This window comes from Hibiscus syriacus, unplaced genomic scaffold, assembly GCF_006381635.1.
Source record: "Hibiscus syriacus cultivar Baekdansim isolate YM2019G1 unplaced genomic scaffold, ASM638163v2 tig00110597_pilon, whole genome shotgun sequence".
In the NCBI taxonomy this organism is placed as follows: Eukaryota; Viridiplantae; Streptophyta; class Magnoliopsida; order Malvales; family Malvaceae; genus Hibiscus; species Hibiscus syriacus.
The window spans coordinates 5,438,757-5,464,319 of NW_024062795.1; the positions used below are offsets into that span (position 1 = coordinate 5,438,757).

The 25,563-nt window shown below is 36.8% G+C and overlaps 1 protein-coding gene across 5 annotated transcripts; it reads left to right on the forward strand.

Annotated features, from left to right (window-relative positions):
* The first annotated feature begins 568 nt into the window (after positions 1 to 568).
* On the forward strand, positions 569 to 24,335 carry LOC120134149 (187-kDa microtubule-associated protein AIR9-like). 5 transcript variants are annotated; one of them, XM_039150621.1, is made up of 38 exons: positions 576 to 774; positions 1,606 to 2,468; positions 3,160 to 3,231; positions 3,709 to 3,774; positions 3,884 to 3,955; positions 4,051 to 4,116; positions 4,227 to 4,289; positions 4,396 to 4,461; positions 4,541 to 4,640; positions 4,715 to 4,816; positions 5,187 to 5,419; positions 5,557 to 5,671; positions 5,883 to 6,003; positions 6,112 to 6,287; positions 6,673 to 6,808; positions 7,292 to 7,392; positions 7,486 to 7,533; positions 8,110 to 8,294; positions 8,389 to 8,506; positions 8,687 to 8,814; positions 9,070 to 9,238; positions 10,107 to 10,225; positions 10,441 to 10,609; positions 10,970 to 11,054; positions 11,159 to 11,232; positions 12,305 to 12,424; positions 12,509 to 12,701; positions 12,794 to 12,915; positions 13,103 to 13,310; positions 13,432 to 13,505; positions 13,994 to 14,132; positions 14,358 to 14,539; positions 14,883 to 15,038; positions 15,407 to 15,538; positions 23,014 to 23,072; positions 23,508 to 23,540; positions 23,634 to 23,765; positions 23,916 to 24,092. In XM_039150621.1, exons 2-38 carry the CDS (start codon positions 1,626 to 1,628, stop codon positions 24,090 to 24,092), a joined length of 5,154 nt encoding a protein of 1,717 aa, XP_039006552.1. In that variant the 5' UTR covers positions 576 to 774; positions 1,606 to 1,625. The 5 variants fall into 5 exon arrangements, 4 of the variants coding, with proteins under 4 accessions (XP_039006552.1, XP_039006553.1, XP_039006554.1 ...); XM_039150622.1 differs by having other exon boundaries at positions 1,620 to 2,468; XM_039150623.1 differs by lacking the exon at positions 576 to 774 and adding an exon at positions 910 to 926.
* Positions 24,336 to 25,563: the final 1,228 nt, after the last annotated feature.

Sequence of the window (25,563 nt, forward strand, 5' to 3'; positions counted from 1 at the left end):
CCAATAATTACTAAAACTTAAGTTATATTTTATAACTCGACTCGAATTTAAAAATTTTCCGAGTCGAGTCGATTTTATAAAATTACGAGTCAAGTCAATTTAAGTTGAGTTTTTTCGAGTTGAATCGATAAATTTTTATAGTCGGGTTAAATTTTACTCACCCATAAATTAAAGATTTTTTTATTGAATTAAGACAAAATTGATTGAAATATATAAGTTTTCTATTGGATTAATGATTTACAGTCAATGACTTATTTGTAATAAATTTTGAATTGAATGATCTGTTTATAACTTTTAAAAAAGAGTAACTTGTTTATCAGAAAACATATAATTGAGTAACCTGGTGTGTATTTTAGCCAAAAATCATAATGAAAATGATTCGAGTCATGTGTCGAATACTGAGTGAGTGGACTCACCAGATATTTTTTTCTTATTGTGTTTTTTTTTTCAAATAGGATTAATAAGTTAATACTATTTTCCGCCATTTTCGAAATGGCGTCAATTATTATAATCACTAAAACAGAAATAATTGAAAAAGACAATAAAACAAGCACACACTCGCTCACTACACTCACTCACTACACTCTGTGCGTTGCTTTTTCAACTACACAGCGTCCTTTTTCTTATCTTCTCCAACTTCTTTACCTTTTTTTCCAGCTATGGGTCGTGCCCCTTCTTAACAAACTTATATGCTTTAGCTTATTTTTCTGCTAAAATAGAAAAACCCTAGCGGTTATACTACTCCTCACCAGATCTACATTGCTCTGCATTTAGGTAAGACTTTACAGGATTCTTTATTTCTTCCGCTTTTGCTTTTGCTTTGTTCTTTTATTCCTTTGGATTTTTCTCTATTTTTAACGCTTCTCGCCGTTAGATCTGAGTAAAAACACTTCAGTTTTAGCTGAAGAACCTGCGTTGTGAACTAGATCCAAGCACGATATTTTCTCTTTGTATAATTCTTATACCTAAGCTTATCTTCCTGATTATTGTTCTTTGTAAGTGATTTTATTGGAAAAAATGGATTTTTATTTTATTTTTTGAAATTTTGGCGTAACTATGTTTTGGGTTTGGTTGCATTGTTATCTGTTTGGTAGCTAAGAAAAAGTGAAGGAAGTGGGAAGGAAAAAAGAGCTCGCATATTTTGTTTTAATTTTTTATTCAATTTGGTTTTAAAGGATTGAAAGAGACACCTTACTTGAGCGTCGGTTACTGTGAGTGTGCATTATTAACGTTTAAAAGTCAATACTTCTTTTTTGCTTGCTTTTCTATTTTAACCATTTTTTTGTCGGTCACCAAACAGGGCAGTCGCCTCTCGTATTAGAATGAAAATGGAATTAAGTAGAACTTTGGTAACCCTCCCCCGCTTAATGTGGTGTGCTTTTAAAGCAACGGGAATTTAGAACTTATTTTGGCTAGGGTGTTTCAATTAATTTAAGATTTAAGGGGACCCCAATTTATTGTAAGCTGCTCTGTCTAGTTCCTTTCTTTCTGCTTTTGTCATTGGGAATTTCTTAAAGACACAACAGTGTGAGGAAGTATCAGTTTTGAGTTTGCTTGATTAGTACTTCAATGGGTTTAATGACACATTTCTCCCTGATTTGCTAGAGCTTGTATTGTAGCTTAAAATGGAGGACCCCGATGTACAACCTGGTGAAGATCTGGTGATAAAGCCCTTGAATTTTGACCACCAGTTCGCTGAAAGTCCGGCAGAAAGTGTGAGTAAGGTTGCTAAGCCTAGGAAATTTAGTGAAGCAGCGGAGACAAAAGTCTCAACCCCGGCTAATTCAACCAGGAAGAGAAGTGATCCTAGGAATGGATCTGAATTAAGTTCAGGTTTTGCCAAATCAACTGTATCTTCTTCATTGAGATCATCCAGTTCTGCTGCTGCTCCAAGAAGAAACAGCACAGGGGGCATGTATGAGAAGTCATCAGCCTCTAGTGCAAGACTTCAGAACAATGCTAGTTCTACTGCAGGCAAGAAAACCACCACCCTGTCGGCTACTGAATCAGTTAGGCGGTCCCTACCGGAACTCAGAAGAAGTTCACTGCCTTCAGTGGCGCCAAAACCCACATCCAGAGCAAACCTTCCAGAGACTAGGAAGTCCGTTCCAGTGTCTCTAGTTGGTCGAAGCTTAAGTACATCAACTGCATCTGATTCAAGCTTTCAAAAAACTGTGAGAAAGTCCAGTGTAAAGTCATCGTTATCAGCCTCTTCATCTTTGAAAAAGCTTACTTCTTCATCACTGGACAGCACTGCGAGCAGCACAAGTAGAAAGACAATTTCAAAGGTTTCTTCTCCAACCACACGCTCACCTGCTGTATCCAGTGGTTTAAGAGCTGGGTCTTTGTCAACATCCCTGGATTGGAGTTCTAATTTATCTGGGCGGAAAAAAGCGGTGACCCCAGACAGGAGAGATTCACGTTTTGTTGTTCTTCCCCAGGTGGAGACAAAAGCTGGTGATGATCTGGTAAGTATATTTGTTACATCACAGAATATCTTATGGTATGCATCAGGATGTTAACACTTTCCGCAATTTAGTCATGGCCGTCTCTTTCTAGGATCTGATCTCAATTCTCAAATGGCCTTTGCATTTGCTATATGATTATGATTTATGAATAAACAACTTAAAATGTTTCAGTGGCATTGGTTTTTCTCTTAGTTCCTTCCTAAACACCTGACAGTGGATTTTGTTATACCATGAGTTTGTTCCCATCTGGAAACCAGATAAAATTATCCCTGATAAGTTTGAACAACCTTGTTTGCTTTATAAGAGTTACTTAATAGTGACCATTGTAAGAATTATTGTATGAAGAAAACTTGGCTTTGAATCAATTATGTATAGGAGATATTGGTTTTCTGGTGATTTCCACCTGCATGAACACTTGATCATTGAACATGCTAGAAAAACCTTAGCTTTAGCCTAGACATGAATAAGATGAGCTGATTAACTCTACAAGTTGCTATTTCCGAGTAGTTGTACTGTTATTGAAGTTTTTTTTTTTTTTTGAGTTTATCTATATATATCTCTTTATCCTTCAATATATAACTGTCTGTTAATGTGTATGTTATATTTTCTATGGTTCATCATCAAATGTCATATTTCTTCTGAGTAAGGTTCTAATTGATCTAGTTGTTCTGTTTGTCCATTGCATCATCAGAGATTGGATCTTAGAGGCCATAGAGTGTGCAGCCTTAATGCTAGTGGCTTGAACTTGTCACCAAATCTAGAGGTAAACTGATTCTTTTATTAGACATATTAATTTATGAAAAATTTTGTATGTTTTTTATTTCATTTGAGGCTGCCCCATATCGGGCTATATCCCTTTTTCTCCTTGTAAAGCAATTGTCGAACTTCTACACACTTAAGGTTGCTAGTCAGCTAGTGTATGTATGGCTTATATGTGCTGCTCCATCATTTGGGGAGTTTTCCATTTTTAGGTCCATTTGTTAGGTATGCTTGCTAAATCCTCAATACTGAAATAAGTATCGATTCCTTCAACGTTATATAACTATAAAGCATGTATGTGATTATTTATCTAGAAATAAGTTTTAGAGGCTGGGAAGAGGGAACTTAGGAACTGAAGTGAAATCAGTCTGATCTTATTGTTCAGATTGGCTGGAATATGGCATGAAATCAGAATATTACTGGAGAATTTTTCTTGAATTCCATATTATTGTTCCATTCTGCTAATTATTTTATATGGCAGTTTGTTTATCTCAGAGATAATCTCTTATCAACAGTGGAAGGTGTTGAAATATTGACACGAGTGAAGGTTTGATAATTTGTGAACTGCACACTGTCTTTCGCCTGTATTGAGGCATACATAGGAATTGATTTATTTTATTTATCCTTATGAATAAATTGGTGATCGATCTTTCCAGGTTCTTGATTTGAGCTTTAATGATTTTAAAGGGCCTGGATTTGAACCTCTTGCAAATTGCAAAGCTTTACAGGTTTGCCATTCTAGCATACTTCTTTTTTGAATGCCAAAAGCAAACATTGGTTTCCTCCATGCTTCAAGGTCCTTACATATTTATTGCTTGTGCAGCAATTATATCTTGCTGGGAATCAAATCACTTCACTTGCAAGTTTACCTGAGCTACCGAACTTGGAGGTGAGCTCTTAAAGTTGTATCTATCTTCAAGATCGTGTTTCAGGATTTACATTTAATTTTAGCCTTCTAAATATTTGTACTTCTTCTTTGTTGTTCCCTTTTTTCTCTAGTTTCTCTCTGTTGCTCAAAACAAGTTGAAGTCCCTTTCGATGGCAAGTCAACCTCGACTACAGGTTTACATTCAATTTTGATTATTTGATTATTATTGGTTATTCTTCATATATTTTTGACAGTTTATTGTGTACTGTAAATATAATGTATTCATATTTTCCTGTGCAGGTTTTAGCTGCCAGCAAAAACAGAATATCAACTCTAAAGGGTTTTCCTTATCTTCCTGTTCTTGAGGTTAGTGAGTGCCTGGAGTTTATGATATAAGCTGGTATATATCACATCATGATGTGTTTTTAATTGTGCTGTGGCACAGCATTTACGAGTGGAGGAGAACCCTATACTTAAGATGTCTCATCTGGAAGCAGCTTCCATTTTGCTTGTTGGGCCTACCTTGAAGAAATTTAATGATAGAGGTACTTCTATTTTTGAATATCTATAAGTTTGCATTAGAGGTACTCTTCAGAATTAATAAGGGGTATTCTTATAGATCTTTCCCGAGATGAGCTAGCACTTGCAAAGCGTTATCCTGCACATACAGCTTTGTGCATTAGGGATGGGTGGGAGTTTTCTCGTCCAGACAATGCTGCAGGTTTGTATTTTGTGATAACTCCTTGTTTACTATTTGCTTTGCAAATTAAATAGCATCAATATAGGCACAAAATATGTACACATGGCATGAGATGTACTTAGCAAAGCATGCACTTTGAGACTTCTTGTGTTGCTACAGCGGTAACGGGAAAGGGAAAAAGACAAAAATGTAGTTAAACCTTGAAATTTTTTATGTTCTCCTAACTTTTTATCCTTAACGTATCTTAGGCCATAAATTTTTAATGTTTTCAAAATATTTAAATTTTAGTATTTTTTTAGATATTAAAAATTTTGTTGTGTCTCCGCTGCCCCCCATCCATATAAAATTCCTGGTTTCATCCCTGATATTTAATGTATGATTTTGTCAGCAGATTCCACATTTTGCTTTCTTTTTGAGCAATGGAAGGATCGTTTTCCTCCTGGTTATCTGCTTAAAGAAGCCTCCATTGACAAACCTTTTGAGGAGGATGCTTGTCTCTGTCACATTGTTTTTGTTCAAGAGAGCACACTGAGCACTGATTCAGATATAATCTTAAAGTATCAATGGTTTCTGGGGGAGAGAACACTTTCAAATTTCACTGCTATTCCTGATGCCAGTGGCGAGGTAATTGATCAGGATTGATTGTTACTTCTTCTGTAAACATATTTGGCTGATAAATACTTCTATTTTATGCTTTGTAATGTCATTTTTTCTTTATTATTATTATTATTGGCTAAATATGGTATCATGTGATTGTCTAGGTTTACTGGCCAAAGCATGAAGACATTAATAAAATATTGAAAGTGGAATGTACTCCAGTTTTAGGTGAAACTGAATATCCTCCAATTTTTGCTATATCATCTCCAGTTGCACGAGGTATATACTTTGTCCTTTGGTTATTGAGTTTTCCTTATTTTGCATTTTTTTTGCAATATGCTTTAGTGCACATGCATGCACATAGCAGAATCTGTCCACAAGTCTATATAATTTTATGCACCTGCATATTGTCAGTTCATTTCACTTTGTAGTTTGTACAAATCTGTCTTATTTTCTCCACTTTTAAAGCTTGCTTCTCTACCTTGTGAAGGGAATGGAATTCCAAAGGTTTTAAACCTTGAAGTACTTGGTGAACTGGTGGAAGGTAATGTAATCAAGGGTCATGCTAAGGTTGCATGGTGTGGTGGGACTCCTGGGAAGGGTGTTGCTAGGTAAGAATGCTGGTTAGTGTTTTTAGGACTTGCCCATTACTGATACGTGTACGTTTGTGGATTTCTTTTAAATAAAACCTTATGGATAACTTGTTCTCATATTTTCAGCTGGTTAAGGAGAAGATGGAACAGCAGCCCAGTGGTAATTGCTGGAGCAGAGGATGAAGAGTATCAGTTGACCATAGATGACACTGACTCCAGTTTGGTCTTTATGTACACACCAGTAACAGAAGAAGGTGCCAAAGGGGAGCCACAGTATAAGTATACCGATTTTGTAAAAGCAGGTGTGTGGGAAAAATTTATGCATATCTCAGCTTTGATATAACTATATTTTGTCTTTTATATTTATGTATATCCCAGTTGCATGTGATTCCTATAGCAGTTGTTTGCATTTCTATTAACTGTTGTTTGCATGTAAGCTGCTAATTATACCTTGTTATGCCATTCTTCAAAAGATATACACGTCTCTTTGAAGTCTTGACATCTTTGGGAGTTTAACTAGGTTTGCACTTTCTGTTGAGTCTGCATCTCTTTCTGTTCATTTTACGGTTCGAGAAAGGTGTTCTAAATTGAGGACATAATTAGATGTTATAGGCGCTTATGCCCGGCTGTTCATCTTATGTGTTTTCTGTTTCGAATTCCAATTTAAATGACTAAATATATTGGCAGCTCCTCCATCCGTCAATAATGTCCGAATTATTGGAGATGCTGTAGAAGGGAATGTCGTCAGAGGAGTTGGCAATTACTTTGGAGGACGAGAGGGTCCCAGCAAGTTTGAGTGGCTACGTGAGAATAAGGAGACTGGGTTAGTACACTTTTAAAATGAGTACTTTGGAGCATTAGCGGATTTAATACTTTCTCCTCATGTGTTATCCCCACCCCTTTCCTCTTTATATCTATTATGTATTCCTCTTACTTGAATTGACCCTTTTCTCTATTGTGTATATAAAGCTTCGGAAACTTATTTGTTTTTGTTGTTTTTTCTTTTGCAAAACTGTTTCAAAAAAAATTCATATATCTTCATATTTTATACAGTTTGTTATTTTGCCTTATTTTAATACAGCTTTCTTGTTCACTTGGCTCTCTTATGTTTATACATGAGTATACATTCTGTTCTATGGAGATAACTTCTTAATCATTCCTTTATAATATTGATTGGATTTTTTCCATTAAAAAATCATCTTAAGGTTTAATACCAAGTCCCAACATTGTTTTCACACAGTTTTCTTGCATTATATTACCTTTAGTTTAATTCTTCACTCATCCTTTCACTGGAATTTGTTGACAGAGACTTTCTGATCGTGACAAGTGGTACATCTGAGTATACCTTGACCAAAGAAGATGTTGGGAGACGCTTGGCTTTCGTATATATACCTATGAACTTTGAAGGTATATCCATTTCAGCCTTGTTTGAAGTTCTACAGGATTTCTTACCACCGAGCAACTTGTATGGTAATGTGGTAATATTCACTTTCTTTTCAGGACAGGAAGGGGAATCTGTGTCAATAGTCTCTGGTACTGTGAGGCAGGGTAAGCTCATTTACATTTATATCTTCAGTGTTATTGATGTTTTATCATTGTTTGTTAATAAACTGGTAGTATATGCATAATTAAAAAGTTTGCAATTGAGTAAACAGATATCATAGTAATTTATTCTATTTTAAGAGGTTTTGCTTGGTTTGTTTTTAGAGTGAATTCTTATCCTATTTGTTCTGCATAATGCATGAAAAAATTAGAGCCCACTGCAACCTGTGGCTGACTTCTCTATCATCATTACTGTAAAATACAATTGTAGGGCTTACACCTTTAATATTTTAAGAATGTTCACTAGTCCAAGACATCATCCTTGTTGAATGTTAAGCCAAGTAATTTTTCTCTTTAATTTTTATGGTGAGTTATTGTCATCTGCTTATACTGATTGCAAACTATTGTTTATGTTCCCAGTTTGCTGATCATTTATGCCTTATTATTTTACACATATGACATTACCATCCTGGAGTGAATATGATATAAAGATTTCATTCTTAGTTAACATTTATCATCCTTACAGATCAAAAACCTGTTATGGATTTCTTTGTTTTATGATCTTATTTTTTGAATTTCCAGCTCCACCAAAAGTGACAAATGTTAAGATAATTGGTGATTTGAGGGAGAACAGTAAGATTACTGTGACTGGTACTGTCACAGGAGGCACTGAAGGTTCAAGTAGAGTACAATGGCTTAAAACAAATTCTTCAGTACTTAATGGTGAGAATGAGCTTGAAGCAATGAGCACGTCCAAGGTTGCCAAGGTTGGTGGTTATTAAAACATTTGCACGTGTAGTCTCTCATCCTCTGACATTTATACTTGATGCAAACTCTGAGTTGAGTTTGACCTTCATTTAGGCATTCCGCATACCTTTAGGAGCAGTTGGCTATTATATCATTGCAAAGTATACTCCGATGACTCCTTATGGTGAATCTGGTGAACCAGTTTATGTTATATCAGAAAGAGCAGTAGAGAGTAAGCATTTTCGTTTCCTTCTTGTTTATGTGCTTATCATGTTGGATTTCAGTGAAAAGAGAATAATAAATAACCGAAAGTTAAATATTAACTTTGGATATTGATCTCAACCATTTTTTGGAGGGATTTTAACATTTTACTTATCTGATTGATGTACAAGTGTGCTTTTGATCTGTACAGCTCTCCCCCCCAGTCTGAATTTCTTATCTATCACGGGTGATTATAGTGAAGGTGGTATATTGACAGCATCATATGGCTATATAGGGGGTCATGAAGGAAAAAGTATCTACAATTGGTACCTTCATGAGGTATGCATTTATGTTAACTAGGGTTTTCATGTGGTTTTATTAACTTGCAAAATGGTTTAGTCCCATTTTTAAGTTTTGATGTTTTAAATGTATTAAGTTTCATGTGAAACTCTGTAATCATTGGTTCTGCTCTAATAAGAAGAAAAAAACAGTTTCAATATATCAAGAAAAAATAAAAGTGTTAAAAGCATCTAACTTAAAGCTTTTGTAAATGAGTTCCAGTCTTACTAACTTATATGTTCTTGGGATCTGTAGGTTGAAAATGACACAGGCACTTTGATTCATGAGGTTCGGGGGCTTCTTCAGTACCAAGTAACCAAAGATGCAATTGGTAAATTCATCTCCTTTCAGTGTATTCCGGTGCGTAATGATGGGATTGTAGGTGAGCCAAGAACCTGCTTGGGACAAGAATGCATTCGTCCAGGTGGCTTTCCATCTTTTATCTCAGCATTTTTCTTCATTCAACAAGTTAAATTTTAACAAATTGAAAATATTCTAGTTGAGTTTAAGAAAAGTAAATGCAATCAATTACTTTATTGGAGAATGGGGAAAACATGTTGAATCATAAAAAATGGCACTTAAGAGAAGTTTGTTATTTAGGATTGCAAGTTCTTCTCATTTTACTCATTTTCATCTACTTAATGGCTTAGTGTTTCATCTTGCAGTAGGGCCTAGAGGTATTTGATTGATTCAAATGAGCAGTTTGGATGTTCTTAGCATCTTAGATTTCTTCTGGATTCCATTATACGTTAATTCTATATATTAGTTAACATGTATACAAATTCCGGCGGTTTAAACAAGAAATTAAGAAATAACCTATCAAAGCCCTAATAGTTGGCTATGACTCAATCCTCAGTCCCTAACATTGTGCATGGTTGATTACATTAAATCTGTGTAATGCTCTCCCTCAAGTTTGTATAGATGTTAATCATGCCCAAATTGTTATGGAGCTATTCAACCCGAGTTCCAGTTAAAATCTTAGTGGATATTTCACCTAGATGTCTTTCACGTATCCAGTAGAGATGTAACTTGTCTTTTTATTTTATTACATGTTCGGTGTCCGCATTGTGACATGTCAAATATGTAATGAACTTGAATCTACATTTTCTTTATATCTAACGTCCATTTTAACTTTCCTTTTAATTATGGAGTGTTGTTATTTTTCATTCATCTAAACCCTATATTCTTGTCTTGCTCTTATTCTACATGTGAATATGTTTTGGTTCATTCATGGTTGCTAAATTTGGAATAACTGGATCTAATTCTTGTGCTTTGTGCTTCTCAATGATCAGGAAGTCCAAGATTGCTAGCGCTGCAGATTGTTGGAAATGCTGTTGAAGGAACTATTTTGAGTGTTGAGAAAAAGTACTGGGGTGGTGAAGAGGGAGATTCGGTTTTTCGCTGGTTCCGGGTAATTATTTGACTCCGTTTTCCTGTAAACTACTATTTTCTTCCTACTCTTATGTGGTATTCATGAAACATTGCTACTGTTATTTTTCTTACATGAAAAATATAATTGGTATTCTAAGCTGAAAAAGATGAAATTTTATTTGAATACTTATTTGTGTTGTGTTATAAAATTTTATTCTCTTTTTGTAACTTATCAATTAATATGTATATCTGCAGACTAGTTCAGATGGTTCTCAATGTGAGATTAATGGGGCTAATGGCTCATCATATATGCCGTCAATTGATGATATTGGCTTCTTTATTTCGATCTCATGCGAGCCTGTGAGAAATGATTGGGCTCGCGGTCCCATTGTTCTTTCAGAACAAATTGGGCCTGTTGTAGCTGGTATAAACTTTCTATTCTAAAACCTTTTTTCCTTTTTCCTTTTTTCATTTCCTTCTTTACCTACTGGGTTACCATTGTTTCAATCATTAATGGGGCTAATGGCTCATCATATATGCCGTCAATTGATGATATTGGCTTCTTTATTTCGATCTCATGCGAGCCTGTGAGAAATGATTGGGCTCGCGGTCCCATTGTTCTTTCAGAACAAATTGGGCCTGTTGTAGCTGGTATAAACTTTCTATTCTAAAACCTTTTTTCCTTTTTCCTTTTTTCATTTCCTTCTTTACCTACTGGGTTACCATTGTTTCAATCATTAATAATGGAGATAGGTGTTATTTAGAAACTGAATTTGAAATGCAGGTCTTCCTACTTGTCAGTCGCTGGAGTTTCTTGGATCAATGATGGAGGGACAACGTTTGAGCTTCATTGCTTCATATATCGGAGGGTGAGACTCATGGTGAAATGCCATCATTTCGATGAGAACTGATTCTTATATCCTAATTGTAGTAAACAGACACAGTTGAACCGAAATCCTTGTTTTTGATTCAGGGAGAGGGGAGACTGTTTGCATGAATGGTTTAGACTGAAAACCAATGGGATCAAGGAGAAACGAAGTAGTGATGGTGAGTTTTGTTATTGAATCTTGACTAAAAGTTTCTAGAGCATAGTCACATGGATCGCGGTACGCTCGGTACGGGAACGTGAAACGGGATCGCAATTCGCTCCCTAAAATTCGGTACGAGGGGTTAGACTTATTTCGGATCGCTTCGGTACGATGTACCAGTTTCTTAGGTTGCAATTTTTCTACATCAAATTTTATAAGTAACTATAAATAGTAGGAATAAAATAAAAGAAATTAAAACTTCCTTAATAATTGAAATAACACGTAAAAAACAGGGATTTAAACAGATATTTACTCTTAACTAAAAACAAATATAAAATTGAACAGGTAAAATTAGAAATAAATCAGTGATCTAAGTACAAAATGCGCATAAGTTACAGGGTCTTATATACAATTTATCAAATTCGATTTAATCTAAAATAATATGTAAAATAACATAAATCGTACCTAAGCATTTAAAATAAAATCAGAAAATTGGGACGAATTAGGGACCGTTTTATAAACATTCACTAAATTACGAGGCCTAAACATAATTTACCCTAAGAATACGGTGACTAAATCCTAATTTAACCGAAAACCTAACTAAAGGTATTAAAATGCCCAAACTCAGCCGCCTCTCTCCAACTCTCCCTCTTTTTTTTTATAGGAACCCGACTCTCCTATCTTCTTCATCCTCCTATATTCTTCTTCGACAGCATCATCGACAGCCGCCACGCCAAGGTTAGTTTCGCCTCGTTCATTATCTTCTTCAGCCTTAAACCGACCCCTGTCGTTCCCCCATTTCCTCTCCCTCAAGCTCCTCTTTAACACTCGACGAAACCCAAAGCCTTCATGCCATCCGCCGTCCTACGCTCCGATGAGGAGCTAGGACTCCATCTAAACCCAAATCTCGTACCGAATCCCGATTTTGAAACGACTGGAACGCGATTTTGAAACGACTGGAACGCGTTTGTACCGCGTTTCGGATCGCTTCGTATGGTACGCAGATCGTGGGCTGTTGAGCGATTTATGTGACTATGTTCTAGAGACAGCTATTTGAGGTGCAAGGCTGAAATTCTTTCTTATCTTTCCAGAATTTCTGGATTTAACTATTGATGATGTGGGAAAAAATATTGAACTTGTTTACACTCCCATTCGCAAAGATGGAGTCAAAGGGAATCCTAGGAGCATAATATCTGATGAGATTTTTCCTGGTGAGTTGTACAAGCCATTATTGGTATTGTACACTTGATACTATACTTATTCCCATGATTGTGCCCAAAATTTTCGTGTATCAGCGGATCCAGTAGGTTTGGACCTTGTCATTCCTGATTGCCATCAGAACCTGGAGACTGTCCCACAGAAAACATATTTTGGTGGACAGGAAGGTGTTGGAGAGTATACATGGTATAGAACAAAGACCAAAATAAATGGGTCTGTGTTGGCAGATATATCTAGTTCTTCTGAAGATGTTATCTGTGGTCAGACATCGTAAGTTTAACATATTGCAATAGGTTTCAGGATGTCTGTATAACTGTTGCACGTGTTAGAAGAACATTTATTGATACCTTATACTTTGCCAGCATGTATACTCCATCACTTGAAGATGTGGATGCTTATTTAGTATTACATTGGATACCCACTCGTGTTGACGGGAAATCAGGAAAACCATTAGTTGCAATTTCCAACTCACCAGTTATTCCAGGTATATCTGTGATTATTCATTTTTTCTACATATATTTCTTGTCCATTGTGAATAACATGCACTTGCCATTGATATTCATGGTAACTTCCTTTTTGAGTTGAAGGTTTTGAGCATTCATATTATTATGTTAATGCTACATTTGTTTTGAACCCTTCCACATTACACATTAAATGTGAATATATTGCAGCACCTCCCGTAGTTTCTAGTGTTTGTGTGAATAAGCTGGATTCAGGGATGTACTCTGGGGAGGGAGAATATTCTGGTGGCTATGAGGGATCAAGTCTCTTTAGTTGGTATAGAGAAACTAATGATGGAACAATCATTCTCATCAATGGGGCTAATGCTAAAACTTATGAAGTTACTGATGCAGATTATAACTGCCGTTTGTTGTTTGGGTAATCATTCCATTATACTCATTTTTTGTTATTTAACCCTCAAAAATTTGATCCCCTGTCATCTTATTGCATAAACTTTAGCTGTACTTATTCATTTTAAGCTGTTAAATGCTTCTCTCAGGTACACACCAGTTCGATCAGATTCAGTTGTTGGAGAACTTAGGCTGTCTGAACCTTCTGAAATTGTTTTCCCTGGTAAGCAAAACATTTGCCTTCGTCTCTTGGGACGTGAAACATTATTTGAATTAATGATTTCTTTAAAGGAGACAAATATTTGGAATTTGGAATTCCCATTTCGTTGGGAAGACTTTTAAAATTCCATTATTTATTGGTTATTGTATCTCCTGTGTCTCATCTGGTGTAGTTCTGCTGCCCTTAATGCCCTTGTATATTTCTGCTTCAATTATGTGAGTTCAGATTCAAGCCTGTTTACTTAGGCCTGAACTTGTTTCAGCTAACCAGATAAAAGTTCATACCAGCAACCAATTGATACTAGCACTGTTTTGGTATATGGGAGGAGATTATTACCAGCAGAGCATAGAATTTCTATCCAATCCTTCACCCCTTCTCCTAGCACTTGAAAGCATCCCAATTAATATTTAGTACAACATATTTCTTTAAATCTTTTTTGCAATTTGAAAAGCATTATTTTGATTTGAATTTGAAAAATTCCTGCCATTCAGAGCTTCCAATGGTAGAGATGCTTGCTGTTACCGGAAAGGCAATAGAAGGTGATGTACTAACTGTTGTTGAAGTGATTCCAAAAACTGAAACCCAGCAATGCGTTTGGAGCAAGTACAAGAAAGATGTGTTCTATCAGTGGTATTTTAACATCATACATAATCTTGTTAAGATCTAAAGCAACCACTAAAGTTTCTAATCCTATATTTCTTGTGGATTTCTTTTAACATGAAGCTGAATTAAGAATGAAATCAATATGAAGAATTAAAAAGCATTGAACATAAAGAGGCAGTAAAAATGAAATTTTGTTCTCATATCCGCAGTTGTTATTTCTTTTGTTTTAATGTAACATAAGGGATCCTGCAGGTTCTTTTCATCAGAAACAGGGGATAGAACATCCTTTGAGCCCTTACCCTCGCAACGCTCCTGTTCTTTTAAAGTTCGCTTTGAGGACATCGGTAGATGCCTAAAATGTGAATGCATTGTGACCGATGTCTTTGGAAGGTCAAGTGAGACAGTATATGCTGAGACTGCTCCTGTATTGGCAGGTTATTTGCATTTCACCTTCATTCACTGTATTTACTCCCAAGGAAAATTCTCTTTAACAAATTCATTATGGTTATGGCTCATTCACTCATCATCTATCTTCATGTTTGGGATGATTCGGTCATCAAGAAATATTTCTCTTGGGTGTGTTAGACTAATTACTTCTGTATGAGCTGCTCACCATAACTAAAAGTTGATGTTCAAGAGTCCTTTAAAGTTAAATATGGGTTCCAGTTTTTAGTTGGGATATAAGGATTACTAATGCTCTTACTTTTTATATTAAGAATCATTTGTTGATTATCATTTGGCTCCTTTATTTGATACTGAAATTCTCGTTTTCTTCAGGTTTTCCAAGAATTGATAAGCTTGAGATTGAAGGGAGGGGATTTCACACCAATTTATATGCCGTACTTGACACTTATTTTGGAGGAAAAGAAGGAAAAAGTAAAATTCAGTGGCTTAGGTCAATGGTTGGCAGTCCTGATCTTATCTCCATACCAGGTTTGCAAAATCCACGAGTCTGCTGAGGATTTTAGGTATCTATATAATTGTTTGATTGAATTTCCAATCATTGGATGCCGGTAAGAATATAATTTTCCCCTCGTTTCTGGTCGAAGTTGATAATATAATTTCTTAGTAAGAAATATTTTTATAGCATACTGTAATGTCCTGGTTCCAATCCTTTTACATATATGTTCTAAAGATTAACTGATCTGGGGGAAGAAGAAGAAGAATTTACTGCCTGGCTTAATTCTTAAGATATCATGTCTCTTATGAGATTATAAGGAACTTATTTATTAACTTAATTTTAAGGCATAAAGTCAAAGTTCCAATCTTTTTCAGTTCTGAAAGATGAATTGATCCTGCAGGTGAAACAGGGAGGATGTATGAAGCAAATGTTGATGATGTAGGGTACAGGTTGGTTGCTATTTATACACCAGTAAGGGAGGATGGCATTGAGGGGCAACCTACTTCTGCATCAACTGAGCCAATTGTAGTTGGTAATTTTGAATTTCTTCTTGTTTAACTTGTTGAATGGTTATTATTATATTGTTGAAATCAGAAATTTAGAGGAAGAGAAAAAAGAGAAACTAGAGAGAATTGAATCGATCTTGTGTATTGAAAAAGATAATTACAAGGCTATTTATATACAAGAAATAGAGCAAGGAAAGAACAATTAAATGTAATCCCTAATTATCAGCTAATTAAATAAAAAACAATTCCTAAGAATCTGTTGAATATATGTCGGTTACAATTATTTTTTTTAAAAATTGATGGAAATTTTTTATTGCATTCTACTCAGAATTTCTTCTCGTGTTGCTTGGTTGAGCTTGAGCTCACCTAGTGTTAGATGATTTTAAGAGTTCTATTCATAGTAGTTAGATGTGCATGTTGTCCCACAACAAAATACCAACTTAAACGTGGTGAATGTGCTTTGAATTGTTGTATTTCAATTTTTCATGCATTTAATGTGTCTATTCTTTTTTACATTAAGCTTAAAGAACCATCCGGAGGAGGAACCCACCACGTTGAAGGAGAACAGCCCTTATGTGTTAATAATTAGAAAGATGAGAGAGAGTGTCAGGGAGAAAGTGGGAGAGAGAGAGAGGTTTTCATTTGGTCAGTTTTCCGGTGAGGAGTGGACGGTTTTCGTTGACAATCTGAGTAAAAGGGTAACTAGGAAAACTCTTAAGGAAATTTTTCATCAACAGGGGAGTGTTGTTCGTGTCTATATTCCGAATAATTCCAACAAGCCGAATTATAGAAATTATACGTTTGCTTTCGTCCAGTTTGCTAATGAGGATGGGTTGTTGAAGGCGATAGCAAATATTAATGGTATCTGGATTGATGGTAAGAAAATCTCAGTAGGAGTTGCTAAGTACCAGAAGAAGAGACTAAAGCAGGCTGTTAGAAGTAACAACAATAAGGAAGTTGATAAGTGGAAAAAGGATACGCATCGGAGTAGAAGAGCTGGATCAGAATCTTATAGCCGACTGAGAGATGAGAGATCTTACAAGGATGCGTTAGCATCTTTGGATGGAAGGAGAGAAGGTCCGGCGTCTAAAGTGATTTGGGAAGGCCATAAAGACAAGGAAGTAGGGGTGAGGAATTTGTGGGAAATGCATATTCCCCCAGACGAATATGATTGGGTGAAAAGATCAATAACTGGGATCATTAAATCCCATTTTGATATGGGGACAGTAGTGAAGGGGTTGGCTAGTAAAGGGATCAAGGTCAAGGGAACTAAATGGGGTTATACCTGGAACTCTTGCATTATAACCTTTGGGTCGAAGGAAGAGTTCGAGGAGGCGTGGAAAAACAGAAGGGATGAAGTGTCACTTTGGTTCGACTGGCTTGATCCACTTATGAGTGTAGATGGAGTCCCGATGGCTTTCTGTTCAGTGGAGTTGTATGGAATCCCTTTACTATGTTGTAATGTATCTTTTTTGGAAAAGCTGGTCTCAAGGTGGGGGAAATTGGTGTGTATTCATGAGTCCACGATCAGAAGAGAGGATTTGGCGGTGGCAAGAGCTTTGTTGAGGGTGGTGAGTCCTTATGATATACAGGATTCTGTTACCTTGGGTGCATATGGGAGATCGTATAAGGTTAAGATTAGTGTGGGATCGGTCAGTTCTAAACAGGAAAGTTTTTTTGCAGAAATTCTTCAGGTGGCCGGAGATGGTGTGTCTAGAGTTGATTCTTCATCGGAAGAGAAAGAAGTCCGGAGTTCAGGTGGAGTAGGTAGACCACAATTGCCAGCTGAGAATTCTAGGGACACAGTAGACAGATGGTTGGTAGGTGATGTCTGCACAACAGTGGCAGGCGGCAGTGGAAGTAAACATTTAATGCTGCACGAAGGAGAAAGTCAACCTAGTGGTGCTACGGTGTCAGGTTTTTCTGCAGAAGATTTGAATTTTAAAGAGGACTATAGGGGCCTTGGTCTAAGGAATGTCTCTATTAATGAATCTGAAGAAGCCCATTTAGAGGGCTCGAGTGAGTCCAATACAAATATCTACAGAATAGTACCTTCTGGGCCAGCTGTTAATTTATTAAAACTGGGATATGGTAACCGTTTGGAGTCTCGGGTGGAATTGGCAGGTTCTCAGCAGCAATCTGATTCGGATAAACTAAAGGTGCAGAATTGGGCTAATGTCTCGGCAGACTTAAATCCAAATTTGTTGCCTGCTGGGTCTTCACAATCTAACAGGGAGTATGATTCACCAGCTAATAATCTAATTCCAGGGGGCATGATGTTAAATTAAGTAGGGTGGAGGTTCAAGGAGAGTTTCAGCATTCTGTTTTGGTAGACTCAAAACTGCAGAATTCGAATACTGATTTGTCAGGTTATAAACATATTTCGATTGAGGGTGGGTTCACGGATAGAGTACAGTCTCAATCTGAAGGGATCTCAAATAAGCCAAATAAGGATCTGTTAGAGGAAGTAGTAGTCTTGGAAAAGGACGATTGTAGGGGGGTTGGAACTGAACTGATTAGGGATAGAGACAGATCGCTGTTCCAGCATAGAAGAACACTTTGTCCCAAAAGTTTGCCCATAGAGAGGAGGAGAATGGCCAGCTATAAAAGACATTATACCAGGTCGAGGGTGAGAATTAACTGGTTTGAGAATAAACACAAAGGTATTCCGGTGAGAAAGGATTTGCAGCCTCCTTCAATAAATATGGAAGTGGAAGGGAAGTGATTTTAAATGGTGCAGCTGATGATCAGAACCCTTATGTGGCACCAACTAATTGTAATAGTTCTTCGGAGGTCTTGGCAGTAGTTCCTTTCTCTGCTGTAGGGTCAGGAAGGTCTAAAAGAAGGGAGAGAAGAGTTTTAACAAGGGAAGCAGTTGATATGGTTAATTCTCCTTTTGTTTTTACTCCTCAGTTCTCGAAGGCGGTTGAGGAAGCGATGGTTACATGGGAAGTATGTAAAGTTCTAGGAATTTCTTTCAAAGATGGGAAGAAGGCTTTTTTGGACAAAATTATCAACCTTGAAGAGGGTTCGGCTGAGAGTAGGGAACAGGGGAAGTCAGGGGTTTAGTCTCTATTTCTCTGTTGACTAGCTATAAGGATTTGGTGTAGATCTTCTTGTTATGATAAATGTCAACATTATTTCTTGGAATGTAAGGGGTCTTGGAAAAAAGGAAAAGTCAAGAGTTGTAGCTAATTTGGTGAAGAAGAATAAGCCGAACTTGATTCTAATTCAAGAAACAAAACTGGAAACTGTTTCTTTGGCTCTTAGAAGAAGGATAGGGGGGAGATTCCTTAGAGGAGGGATTGTTGCGCCAGCAGTGGGATCTGCTGGTGGATTGATGATTATGTGGAATGAAAATGATTTTGAAGTTTCGAACAGCCATCTTAATGGCAGATTCATAGCAGCCTTTGGGAAGTTCAGAAATTCAAGTGAAGAGTGTCTGATTATCAATGTATACGGTCCATCAATTGAAGCAGAAAAGGAAGATTTTTTCAGGGAATTGTTGGAGTTTGTTTCGGCTCAAAATATGTTAGTGTGTATTGGGGGAGATTTTAATGTGTATCTTGATCCGGACGAGAAGTTGGGAAAATCACAAAACTGGCATTCTATTGATTTATTTAGAAACTTCTTACAGCAATCACATTTAATTGATCTACCTTTGGTGGGAGGAAGGTATACTTGGTGCAATAATAGAGAAGACTCGACTTGGGAAAGACTAGATAGGTTCTTAATCTCTGGGACGTTTCTGTCATGTTTTCCAAATGTAGTGCAAAGTCTCTTGCCTAAATCCCTATCTGATCATAATCCAGTCTCATTAGAGGACAAAGCTGTTAATTGGGGACCGAAACCATTCAGGTTTTTTAATTATTTACTAGAGGAGGAAGGATTTGAGGAATTGGTTAAATCTTCAATGCTTGCTATGAGGGGGAGAAATAATAAAAGGGGTATTTTCAGTATCTTAAAAGGTAATAAAAATTCAATCAGAAATTGGTCCAGCAGTAAATTTATTGGGATCCCTGAGTCGATTTCTGATTTAGAGAGGAATATTAATGAATTGGATCTTAAAGCTCAAGGTGAAATTCTTTCGAAGCAGGAGTGGGATCAGTTGAGGCTGTGTAGGACAAATCTATGGAGGTTGTATAGGACAGAAGAAAGCATCTGGTTTCAGAAGTCAACGGCGAGATGGATCAAGGAGGGGGATAGGAACACAAGGTTTTTTCATCTGTCTGCTCTGAACAGAAGCAAAAGAAATGAAATCTTAAGCTTGAAGATAAATGGGAGTGTGGTTTCAGATCCTCAACAATTAAAGGTACATATTTCAGAATTTTTCAAGGCAGCCTATAATTCCAATTCAACATTGGAAACGGAGGATTTACTACTGGATTTTGCTAAGCTATCAGGTGATCAGTCTAAGAAGCTTGAAGAGCATTTCTTAGAACAGGAAATTTGGCAAGCTATAGTTTCATCAGACAGCTCTAAAGCTCCAGGACCAGATGGTTTCACCATGGGTTTCTTTAAAAACTGCTGGCCGATTTTAAAGGAGCACGTGTTGAAATTTTTTGAAGATTTCTATTTTGGAAGGAAATGGGAGCACGGTATAAACCATGCTTTTATCACACTTATTCCGAAGAAGCTTAATCCGGACAGTGTAGAGGAATTTAGACCAATCAGCCTTGTAGGCAGCTTATACAAGATACTTTCTAAAGTTCTATCGAAGAGACTGAGTTGTTGTGTTGGTGATATTATTAGTCACTCTCAGTTTGCGTTTATACCAGGGAGACAGTTGCTGGATTGTGCTTTTATAGCAAACGAAGGGATTGATTACTGGAGGAAAAAAGGGTTAAAAGGGGTTGCCTTCAAAGTAGATTTTCGTAGGGCTTATGATTCCGTGGAATTGCCAATTTTAATCAGAGTAATGTCAGAGATGGGTTTTGGTAAGAGATGGTTGTCGTGGATATCTCAGTGTATTTCAACAGCTTCAATCTCAGTTCTCTTAAACGGGTCTCCATCGGAAGAGTTCCACATGGCCAAAGGACTTAGGCAAGGGTGCAATTTATCTCCGCTACTGTTTAACATTGTAGGTGAGCTGCTTAATTTGATGATATCTAAAGCAGTGGAGAGGGGTCTGTTTCAAGGCTTTGTTATTGGGGAATCTGAAAATTCTGTTCGATTGACACATCTACAATTTGCAGATGACTTGATCATCTTCTGTCAAGCATCTCTCTCCCAGATTAAAAATGTCAAGAGAGTATTGAGGATTTTTAGTGTTATGACAGGGTTGCATCTTAATCTAGCTAAGAGTAAGCTATTTGGTATTACTGTGGAAGAGGAAGTTTTATCAGAATGGGCATCTTCGGTGGGCTGTTCTATTGATTCTCTTCCAACAGATTACTTGGGACTTCCTCTAGGTGCTAAGAAAAACTCAGAAGCCTTATGGGATCTAGTTTTCAAGAATTTTAGTTCCAAACTAGCCGGCTGGAAAGCTAATTGTCTCTCATTGGCGGGCATGACAGTTTTATTAAAGTCGGTGTTAACATCCCTACCAATATTCTTCTTATCTCTTTTTAGAATGCCTTGTAAAATTGGTAAGAAGCTTAATTCTTTAATGGCCAGTTTCCTATGGGGGGATAATGAGGACAAAAGGAAGATACACTGGGTTAATTGGAAATCAGTCTGCACGCCTCTAAATTGTGGTGGCCTTGGTGTTCTTGATGTGAACCTATCTAATCGGGCTCTTTTGGGAAAATGGGTGTGGAAGTTCGCCAATGAAAAAAATACTTTGTGGAAAAGTGTGTTATGTTGCAGGCACAAGGTAAGTAGTAATTCCATGTCTATTTGTAAGGTTTTTTCGCCCAAATCTTCTTGGATTTGGAGAGGGATTGCCAACAATTTCTTGAAGAACGACTCGGAGGGTGAACGTATCAGATCTAACTCCAAGTTGAAACTGGGAAATGGAAAGTCTATTACATTTTGGACGGATTCATGGGCTGATGAGTCTCCTTTAAAAAATCTTTTCCCTAGAATGTATGCGTTGTCAACAAATAAATGGGGTATGGTCGCTGAGTTTGGAAGTTCAGATTCGAACGGTTGGGTGTGGAACATCGATACCAGAAGGAATTTGTGTGACTGGGAGTTGGATCAGTGGCTGGATTTAATGACAAAACTGAAAGACTTTAAACTGACTGATTCAGTTGAAGACTTTCTTTCTTGGTCTGCAAGCGGGGATGGACTGTTTTCAGTGAAATCTTGTAGAAAGGAACTCGACAAGGTGTCTGGGGAGTCCGATTTATGGGTAAAAGGGGTGTGGCAGGGTTTATCTCCTTCTCGTGTTGAAGTCTTCCTGTGGCAGCTAGCTCATCAGAAAGTGGCAGTGAGAGAGGAGTTGGTGAAAAGAGGTTTGCAGCTAGGGGATGAAATTCTATGTCCGTTTTGTAAAAAACAGGTGGAATCAGTTCAACATTTATTTATTTCGTGTGATGTTGTTTGGGAACTTTGGAACAAGATAGCAAGCTATTGGGATATAGCCTTAGTCCTTCCAAAGGATCCACCTTCTTTGCTATGTTCTTGGGGTGAGCTGAGGGGGAAATCGTTGATTTGGAAATTTATCCCGGGAGTAGTATTTTGGTCGATATGGAAAGCTAGGAATGCAATGGTGTTCGAAGGTTCCCCCTTGGATAGGATGTCTTTGTTTTTTATTGCTAGATTCAGGTTATCTAAATGGTTTCTAGCCAAGTATCCTAAGTGTCCTATTCAGGAGGATGTGCTGATTGGTGATCCATCTCTTGCAGATGGTATTAAAGCTCTCAACATTTACAATTTTCAGGTTTCTCGCTGGATTCCACCCCCTATGAATTTTTTGAAGATGAATGTCGATGGAGCTGTTAGACTTGATGGCTCAAATGGAGGTATAGGAGGTATTTTGAGAGATTGGAATAGCAACTCCATTCTGACTTTTTCAGAAAATGTAGGTCAGGGTCCCCCGCCGGTTGCTGAGTTAAAGGCTATTAAGAGAGGCATTGAAATCTATATGTCTTCTTGTTGGGTTAAGGTTGGAAGGTTGATTGTGTAAAGTGACTGTAAGTCGGCTGTGGAATGGGTCCATACCCCAGCTTTGGCCCCTGTTTTTATCCTCCCATTAGTTAAAGAGATTTCATCTTTTATCTCGGACAGGGTGCACTCAATTAGACTGATTCCAAGGGTGTGTAATGGGGAGGCTGATAGTTTAGCAAAGATGGGAATTGGTTGATGTTTAGTCGTTTCCAGTGCGTTTTATCGTTTGAGTTTAGGTTTTTGGTTCTGTTGAGTAGCTTAGTCTGTTGTGTTTTTTCAGTATGGTGTTTATGTTAAATCTTATGTAATTTCGGAGGAGTAATAAAGTTTCTAAGGCACTCTTTTCCTCCTTCTTTGATCAAGAAGGAGGTTTTTAAGGAGGCCTGTCATTCTTATCAAAAAAAAAAATGTGTCTATTCTTTTTATGTGGACATTGTTTAAATTGCAGAGCCTGATGTTTACAAAGAAGTGAAACAGAAGCTTGATCTTGGATCTGTAAAGTTTGAGGTGAGATTATGTTCCTTGTTTTCAAGCAATGTGTATTTCTTTTGACCATTATATAAGTTTTTGTTCTTCCTTAATGTTCTTGTGGTGTTGATGCATCTTTCTATTTTTAATACTATGAAGTACGAATTTATAGGCGTGCGATCTGCCTTTACTCATTCGACTTCAAAAGTCACAAGAACAGTTTAGGATATCCGTTATTATGAGTTTTGTAAAGCACCAAACTGATACTTTTATTTTACTTTATTTATTCAAATAGATATAATGTCAATTTAGAAACATAGAAGCCAAAAGGAGGGAATAACATAGAAATATACCTGAGACTAAATCCTAGTTGAAAAATGTAAGACAAATTAATTTGATAGTTTCAGATGGACTGGTATAGTTTGTTAATATTTTTTCGATTTCTGAGACTTACTGCTTCAATCTCTGGAACAGGTATTATGTGACAAGGACCGCAGCCCGAAAAAGGTTCTTATTTCATTTTTCTTTCAACTCTTTATACGGTTATTCTCTTTCGGAAAGAAGAAATAATAACTGCTTTTATCACTATTCATATTGCAGGTTCCAGGAGAAGGGTGTCTTGAGAGAAGAATCCTGGAAATTAACAGAAAACGAATCAAGGTGGTGAAGCCGGGTTCAAAGACTTCTTTTCCTACTACTGAAATACGCGGAACCTATGCTCCGCCCTTTCATGTATGTTTGTTTCTTGACGGAGATAATTTTAGTCTGTTAGACAATGCAATCCTCTTCTCTTCTTTAGTTAGATGATTTGATTTGCTTCAGCTCAGAAAGCTTTGAGCATTATGCCATTCTTCTATAGTTCTTTTTGTTAAAATTTTGCAGGTGGAAACTTTCCGTAATGACCAACGCCGACTTAAGATAGTGGTGGACAGTGAGAGCGAGGTAGACCTCGTAGTGCAGTCACGATACCTCCGAGACGTTATTGTTCTTGTGATCCGTGGTCTTGCTCAGCGGTTCAATAGTACATCTCTCAATTCTCTCCTTAAGATAGAGACATAAATCTTGGTCATAAAACACAAAAGCACAAAAGAGCAATCAAACTGTAGGTTTCCTTTTTAGGTCTCTATGCTTTCTCTCACCGAAGGTTTTCATCGGTGTCGGTGCCATTGACATCATTGTTTTTGCTTGTTAACAGTATATATTATCCGGTGTTCTGCTTGCAAAGCATCGGCGGTGCGGTGTTTCACTTGTGTGTACATTATTCATTTGAATAATAATATTCTATTGACAATTGTCTCACTAGTGTTAATATATGATTTCAATGGTTGACTTGTGATGCTCCTCCGATCCCGAGGTTTGTAAAGGTAGCCGCCGTTGTATCAGTAGTGTGTTTGCTTCCTTCACTGCCACTTTTAGCCCAAGCGTCACTAAGAACCATCCAACGGAAAACACTCGTGCTAGCGTGGAGTTGGGGCTTGAGTGAGTTAATTAAAGGTAGCAAAAAAATGCGCCAGCTAAGCTCTCTGGTTAACTTACGCATCTACCTAAGACGCTAAAATACGCAGTAGGCGATTGACGACACCTTTCAAAAATGGTTTTATTTGAAGTTTGCTCCCTATATTATATTAATTTTTTCAGATTATATTTATTTTTTCAACTTGGTACCTCAAGGTTTTTTTCTCGTCAAAATCACTCGTAAAGTATTGAAACGTGGCATTTCATAATCATGAATGCATAAAAACGTGACTTGTAGGACTTATGACAAAAGAAATTGATATAATACTAAAATTTAATTTGACTATTTGATAAAATAATTATTTAGATCTCTATTTAAAAAAATACTATGATCCTAATGTTTTATTTAGAGGTAAAATAACGCATGATTATGTGAAAATTATTAGTTGACAAACAATTAATATGTCGTTGAAGTGACGCATATCTCATGTCAAAATTGATGACATGATACATGTTATGTGTTGAAAGTAATGACATAACTGTCTAATATCAGCAACAAACATTGATCGTTAGTCGATTAATAATTTTCATCCAATCATGAATCATTTTACTCATAATGAAATATTGGAGACCAAAGTATTCCAGAAAAAAAAACGGAGATTATTGTGACTATTTAATTAAATATTAAAGATATTTTTGACATCATGTTAGAAAAAATTTAGGTACTAAGTTGTTAAAACTAAGTATAATTAGGGAACAAATTGTCAATAAAACCCAAACAAAATAATAATAGTCCATTCGCCATCCAACCGAAAGGCACTCTTGCTAGCGTGGAGTGAGGGTGACGTGATCATTAGCGGTAGCAAAAAATGCGCCAGCTGAGTTCTCGTCCCCCATTCCCTCTGCCTTTGGATGCTTCTGCTGTCTTTTGGTGTTTCACTCTTCTTCTTCTTCTTCTTCTTCTCTCTTCGGAAAGCTAAGAAAACAATAAATCTTTAAGCTTTCCTTTTGGTGCGAGTATTTTGCACCTTTCAACTCCTTCCAAACGATTGCTCTCATTTCCCTTCTGTTTCAA

Excerpts from the sequence above, each read along its gene's own strand:
- LOC120134149 (XM_039150621.1), top strand. The coding sequence starts at position 1,626 with ATGGAGGACCCCGATGTACAACCTGGTGAAGATCTGGTGATAAAGCCC. Across the intron at positions 10,226-10,440 it reads CGGTTTTTCGCTGGTTCCGG|ACTAGTTCAGATGGTTCTCA; the intron begins GTAATTATTTGA and ends GTATATCTGCAG. Across the intron at positions 14,540-14,882 it reads GACTGCTCCTGTATTGGCAG|GTTTTCCAAGAATTGATAAG; the intron begins GTTATTTGCATT and ends CGTTTTCTTCAG.